This window comes from Cebidichthys violaceus, unplaced genomic scaffold, assembly GCF_023349555.1.
Source record: "Cebidichthys violaceus isolate CVI_PGR_0920_01 unplaced genomic scaffold, fCebVio1.0.p SCAF_8, whole genome shotgun sequence".
NCBI lineage: Eukaryota > Metazoa > Chordata > Actinopteri > Perciformes > Stichaeidae > Cebidichthys > Cebidichthys violaceus.
In genome coordinates this window covers 15,904,115-15,911,330 of record NW_027176964.1, presented here as the reverse complement: position 1 = coordinate 15,911,330, position 7,216 = coordinate 15,904,115, and the positions used below count along the sequence as shown (strand labels likewise).

The following is a 7,216-nucleotide window of genomic DNA, read 5'->3' as shown; positions in this document are numbered from 1 at the left end:
GGCCCTGGGACAAGGAGCGCGCCATCCCTCAGGACAGCTCCCCCCCCCCCCCCCCCCCCTGCCGGCGTAAAGAGCAGGGACTTTTTTTTTTTTCCCAAGTGAGGCTGATCTCCCGTGTGAAGGGGACTCAGCCAGAGGTCCTCGAGTGCTGAAAGGGCATCCCCCAGGCTGCTTTCACGGCGTAAGTGGCCAAAACGCTGGTCTTGTGAGTCATCTTGAGTTGGCAAGAATGGGCCATCTTCACATTCATAAATCCTAATGCAAACACACTCGTGGTTATGGACTCAGCTTGGATCAGGATAAGCACCGCATCAGCAGTGCATCAGCAGGGCTCTCGTTGAAGCTGTTCGGCTTGGTGCTGCTATAAAAACAAGCAAGTCTGCGGTCTTTTATCCATCGGGAAGAAGGAAAAAAAAAAGAAGGAATTTCATTTCAGCAGTAGTTAAGATTACAGTATATTTATAGGCGGGATCAACAGGTTGTTTTGATGCAAGGAATAAATGCTCATAATATCCATGGCCTTACAGGAATGTGTTTGAACCTTGATGGCACAAAGAAATCACATTCCCATGGTCCACAGAGGGAAAAAAAATACACAGTTAACCAACCTTCCCCCAACACCTTTTCAAGACGATAGTATCCCTGAACATATTAACATGTAAATACACTTAGATACTTTGACAATACACTGAAATGCATATAATCTACATGCTAACTAGTCCTTTAAAGACTTCTCCGCTGCTGAATGTGGTTTGGGAACACTTTCATGTCTGGGTTTTAAAAATTAAATGTGAGGCCTCTCTTAGAATCTTTTTTTTTTTTCAATTTGATGAGGGATAAGGCGATGACTGGCTTCCCTTTTCAAAGGGGGGGGGGGGGAGAGACCCGGAGTTCAATAAGACTTCAGTCTCATTGCCTTTGCCTCCGAGTTGAAGATCTAAATGCTGCCATCTTTTAAAGAAAGAACCCGCCACGTTAGGTGACAGATGGCAGGTTGTTGTGCTGAAATACCAGTTGCTATGGTCCCCTCTTCCTCCGCAGCTTCACTTTGCCATCGCTAAGCATCCTCTCTGCTGGTGTACTGACTTGGAATAAGCTGACTTGAAAAACTACTCAGGTTGTTGTTGACAAACACGAGCACTAGATGAGTCTCCTAATCTCCCGCTCCTTTCTCCGCTCTTTATTGCCGTATAAACAGCGCTGAATACGCGAAAAAAAAAAACCCCAAACCTGTTTTCAGCCTTCTCTTATCTCACGCAGGGTTTAATCTAATGCCCTCTACCCTTTTTACATCTCTGCCTCCGCTAAATACGACCATATTTTTGATTCAGCGCGTCGCCGTGACGACCAGTTATTTCCCATCCTTGAGCCCCCCCCCCCCCCCCCCTTCAGCTTCTCTTCTCCATTGATACTGCTACCTCCCCCTTCCCCTTCTCTTTTTTTTTTTTTTTTTTTTGTCCAAATAAAACAAAGCTCAGAGTGAATGCGCTCTGAGGTAGGTAAATGTATTCAGTGACATCAGCCAGGACGAGTCTATTCTGCCGGATTCCTGTACCACTTGTTTCCAGCCTTGTCTGGGGGCCGGACACTCTGTTGGGCCCATTGTCCCACGTGTATTCCACACAGGCCCGCAATTAATGGAGGCCTTGTCTAAGGCTTCTGGAGCAGAAACTGCTGTTGGGGAGGGGGACAAAAGGCAGGCAGAGCCGGGGGCTGGGAGTTGCTATGGGAGGCCCCCCCCCCCCCTCTTTGGAATTCAAAGGGAGAAGAAGGGACGGAGAGCGAGCGGAGCGCTGGATGAGATGTTTAAGTGATCCCCTCTGTCTGTGACCCTCCCCTCCTGGCCTGAGATGTTTTCATACCAGCAGTTGAAAGGAGAACCGTCGCAGTATTTGATGGTGAGGATGGTCATTTCACTGCCCACATCGCGGTGGTGGCTTGGTGGAGGAGAAAGCGGGCCGGGGCCACAGCTTTCAGACCAGGTGAACATTGACGGGAGGGTGGCGACTGTGTAGAGACCGCTGAGAGGTTCATCCCATTTTATCCACGCTTTTTTTTTTTTTTTTTAATATTATATTTTGTCAGTTTTACCTTACAATCTGTGACATTTGTCTCCACTACATGAGAAGTAATTCCCAGGTATAATGTCATTTTATCCACAATAATATGACTTTATACTAATGACGTGAGAAAACTGACAGATGATTCAGCTACCCATCATTTATAGGTATTAAAAACAACAACAACAACAACATATTAGTTGATTAGTTAAATAGAATAAGGCTGTCTGAGAATAGGCTTCTTTTTTTCCTGAATCTGTCTAGTTTGGATCAAAGTCTAAGGAAGGACTCTGACCTGGATATTAAGATTAAAACCAAAAAGGATTTATATCTTCCCGCTCCTGTTTTCCTGAACTTGTGGCAATCAGTCACATGCTTAGGCCCTCGATATCTTCCTCACCCTTCCCTGGCTCCCTGGAGCCTCCCACCCCTAGGGTTCCCACACTGATACACATCAGGGCTGCGCTATAAACTTCCTGTCAACATCACCATCCACACAATAAAAGGGTTGTTTGTGGCGGAGCAGCAGGCTCACTGAAAACAGGACTGATAGGATGTGATTTATTGTTGTGTGGCCTCTTCTCTCATCTGCTGTGAGCAGGACCTCGAGCTATTTCAAAGGAGCATCTTGTTAAAACATCCAGTTAGGAGATTAACTTTACTGCAGCAGTTGGCCGTAGATGGAACCGCATCACATTTCTCATCACATTTCGGCTCCTCTTTTCCCGCTAAAAGCTTTAGTTCGTTCAATAAGCTATTTTGTTTTGCGTCTTGTGAGTTTAACCTAAAAATAAAACAACAAGTCTGTCTTCATGTTCTTTTATCGATGAGAGCATCCGTCCTCGTAACCCGAATGAGTTATTTTTAGCAGAGAAAACAACAAAGATCCACTTATCTTTTGATTGATGACGCATGAAACTCATGTCGACTGGGAGTTTGACTTCATTTGATATTGACTCAGGTAAAGAAGCCTGTGGTGCTTGAAGTTGTCACTCTCGCACACAGAGAAGAAGCTGTGGATGCAAACGCTGACCTGGCTTTTGGGGTCATTTCACTTCTGAGGATTTAGGCGCTTTAAGGGGAGCGTTTGAAGTCAGTCGGGGAGGATGGAGGCATCTGATGATGGACCTGGAGAGACAGAGACGTCAGTTTTTACGTTCAATTCTCCCACTACAGCTAATAATTAGTATCGTGGATTCTTTACAAAGGAAAACAATGAGCTTCAAATCAGAATAAAACATTTTAAAATTGGCAAGATGAAAGATTTAAACAAGAAAAAGACTTAAAATCAGGGTAAAAAAAAAGTGCATCAGCAGTATTATCTCAACAAATTCAGTGTTCTTACATTTATTTTGGGATTGTTGGTGAAAAAACCCCATAAAAAGCATTTTATATCCATACATTTATTAGCCATTAAAATGGGTTTTATTAGTGAATTTAGGAATCTACATGAAAATTTAAAATAAAGAATTTATGTGCAAAAAAACTGGGCTCTTAATAACATCCGCTAGGATTTTGTACACATAAATAACCCTTTCCATACAGTACAATAAAAAGTAGTTCATAGATATGTTTGATAAATCTGGAGGCTGTTTTTGTAAAGAAACCAGTGATGAATAAACGAGCAATTAAAGTATAAAATCAGAGTTGAAATGGCGCCATCTAAAATAAATGATACTAGTTTTATATTAGATACACAGACAACATAATTTAGGCCCTAATTCTGAACACTATCCCAGAGAATATGCACTGTTGGTTTGTCTTTGTTTCATAATCAATATGTCCTTTAAGTTTGAGTTAAAGCAGTGATGTTATTGATATAAAAACACAACAGATTTAACTGCTTTTATGAAAGTTAAGGAGCAATTCAGTCATTTATGGACAAAAGAACAAACTTTACAGGTTTTTAATTTTTTTAACAAAACAAATACGGTCGTCTAAAAGATTTTGGAAGTAAACAGAAATATAATATATCACTAACTGAATTATTGTTCTAAGTCTTCAGATGGTTTGAAGTATATATCTTTATCTTTCCTGCCCTTAACCTGCGATAAGAGACCGGAGGTGTCAGAGTTCACGGCAGCGAGAGGACAGTCGAGTGCGCCAGAGATTTTCTACTTCACTGGACATCAGGCCTGGAGTGTGTCAGAGGATGAGGTCTTCACCTCAAAGTCTGAAGCACTCAATGACCCCCGAAGAAGTGTGTGTGTGTGTGTGTGTGTGTGTGTGTGTGTGTGTTAGACATACACACTGATAAAGAACCTGTACAACAGGAAGTGAATAAGTCCTCTGCACAGCTTTTTAACTAAAAAAAAAGAAGCATGTCCTGTTGCAGAAGCTGCAATAACTGAACTTTCAGACTGTTGAACATAATTTAACACATAAATGTAATTGTTAATTAACCTCCATATCCATCAACGTTAGTTTTTATTTTGGGACATGTGGTCAGCACCCTATGAAAAAGGGTTTATTTGGAGAAAAAAAAATATGCCAACTGATAAAGAATTTTGTGATGAGTAGTTTTGAGTAAAAAAAGTAAAAACTTGTTCAACTGTTTGTATTAGGTAACCAATCATTTACTCAATAAATAATGATCGTGACCTGTCTTCAATTAGTCTGAAGACCAAAATAGTAAAGCAATGCAATCTGAAACAATATGAATCTAAAACCAAACGTGTATAGATCAATTCAAACAATGAATGCATTAGCAAAGGTGTTATTATAACAGGTTGAATCACCAAATCGACTAACGCATTTAACATTAATTACAGTTTAATCGGTTGTTGCAGCTGCTGAGCGACGTTTTATTTTAATAACGTCATGATCAGATTATTCCACTTTGCAAACATATCTACAACACCAACACGAGGCAGTAAACCCATTTGAGAGGAAGCACACCTGGCTCGCTGCAGGAGAAGCGGTTCTCCTCACAAACCTGCTTAAACAGAGAAACTGTTCTTTGGTAAAAAAAAAAAAAAAAAACAGTCTCTCAGCATCCTGACAGGTAGCCAATGGGAGCGTCTTGTCGCACGAGCCCGCCGCCTCCCCGGCACCGTGTCCCGCGCGCCCATTGGACGGAATGATGAAAACCCGGGGAACTCTCACACGAGCCGCTCGCGTGCAGGCTCGCAGGCTTTATAAATAAACCCCCCATGCGCTGGGAAGAGGAGCGGACTGGATGTCAGTTTTTTGGCGAGGAGACAGAAGTCACTCGTGACATTTGTCATCGGTAAACTGCTCTGTGGTGCGCCACGAGAAAGCGGGACGCACTGCACGAGACTTGCCTTTTTAAATTGCTGCGCATCATTCTGTTAATGATAACCTATTTTTTTTTTAAAAGACGAGTTTGATTTGTAAACCTAAAGATGCCAGCCGGTACTTTAGAGAGAACCTCTCCCAGCGCCGTGGCTGCCACGCCGGCAAGTGGGGAGTCCACACCCGAAAAACCCCGGAGTCTGTCAGAGAACAGAAAGGTAGGCTATCGGAACCGTTCGTTCCGTATACGTGCTTCTGTTTCACACCTATCGTTTTATTTTGAAACTGTCATCTGAACTGTTTCTCTTTTCTACGTCAAGTCCTCCAAACCAATCATGGAAAAGCGGAGACGCGCGCGCATCAATGAGAGTCTGGGCCAGCTGAAGACTCTCATCCTGGACGCACTCAAGAAAGATGTAAGGCTCTCAACACGACATCTCTAGTCCAAGATGAAGACGGATTCCAAATCAGGAACCACATTCAGCATCTTAATCGTCTCTTTCGTCCGTTTTAGAGCTCCAGACACTCCAAACTGGAGAAGGCGGATATCCTTGAGATGACCGTGAAGCACCTCAGGAACTTGCAGCGACTTCAGATGACTGGTATGTATCTGCCGTTTCTGGATTGATGTTGATGTGCCGGCGCAGTAATTCTTGGATGTCTAACTTTAGATGGTAAACATGTTCCCAGGGTCTCCAAGATTTATTGCTCACACACAGCTGGTGTGCTTGCCCTTAAGGCTTGATTTCACAAAGCCCCAACTGAGTGAATCAAATGTTTTTTTTCATTATTCAAGTGAGCCAATTTGCCAATTATTTAATGATATTATTTGTATTGGTAAGATCTTAATTTCTTAATATTCCCTTTACAGTATAGCACACAATCTATTTGTGTATTAACTTGTATATATCTGTATTTCGTCTCCAGCTGCTGTGAACACAGACCCGTCCGTCTTGGGTAAATACAGAGCCGGGTTCAACGAGTGCGTTGGAGAGGTTACCCGTTTCCTCTCTACATGTGAAGGGGTGAACACAGATGTGAGGACTCGTCTCCTCGGCCACCTGGCGTCCTGCGTGACCCAAATCAACGCCGTGAACTTCTACGCGCCTCACCCGGTTGCCCTGGGCCTCGGACAGACAGGTACCCAGACTCCGGCGGCCTCCGCTACTCACATGGCGTCCAAAAGCGGCTCGTCGATGCGCGCTTCCCCGGAAGCGATAAAGCTGTACGGCGGCTTCCAGGTGGTGCCGACACCGGACGGACAGTTTGCTTTTCTTGTTCCCAGCGCAGCTCTTATGCCTCTCGGAGCGCAAAACAGTCATCACATGTCACCTGTTGCTCCTCGGGTCGCCTTAGACTCAGACGTGTGGAGACCATGGTAGGATTTCAGCTGAGGAAAAGGACTATCGCACGCTAAAACGTATTTTTGTACATTTTGTAAATGTTTTAAAAACCTACTTGAGAGGGATGTTTACACACACATTTGTGTTTTTTTTTTATTTTTTTTATATGGACATTAGGAGATATTCCTGGCCTCTTGCTTGCTGTGATTTTCCCTGTTTTTGATACGACACATTTGCCTCAGCAGGTCAGGAAAATCCTCGAAAAGCACTGTATTTTTTATGAGATGAATAAAAATATTTCTATGATACAATACGGCGTCTTTGTCATCTCTCCTCCCTCAAAAAAACCTCCATCAGGTTGTCATGCCGATGTCTACTCATTTAGAGGCAGATTGAGCCTGTGCTACTTTTTCAAAAATGCTATATAGGTTATACACTTTGACTTTATCTCAAACCTGTACAAATCTTTTCAATTAACAGCCCGTTTAATTTAATTATAGCCCCACCCCCCCCCCCCCTTCCTGGGTGCCCTGTCAACACCTGGCCGTCCCCTTTGCA

General features: G+C 43.3%; 1 protein-coding gene across 1 annotated transcript; it reads left to right on the top strand.

Annotated features, from left to right (window-relative positions):
* Window positions 1-5,256: 5,256 nt before the first annotated feature.
* Window positions 5,257-6,930, top strand: LOC137892854 (transcription factor HES-1-B-like). The gene is made up of 4 exons (XM_068738246.1): window positions 5,257-5,533; window positions 5,636-5,731; window positions 5,830-5,917; window positions 6,243-6,930. The coding sequence occupies exons 1-4, from the start codon at window positions 5,426-5,428 to the stop codon at window positions 6,695-6,697; spliced, it is 747 nt and encodes a 248-aa protein (XP_068594347.1). The 5' UTR covers window positions 5,257-5,425; the 3' UTR covers window positions 6,698-6,930.
* The last annotated feature ends 286 nt before the right edge of the window (window positions 6,931-7,216 follow it).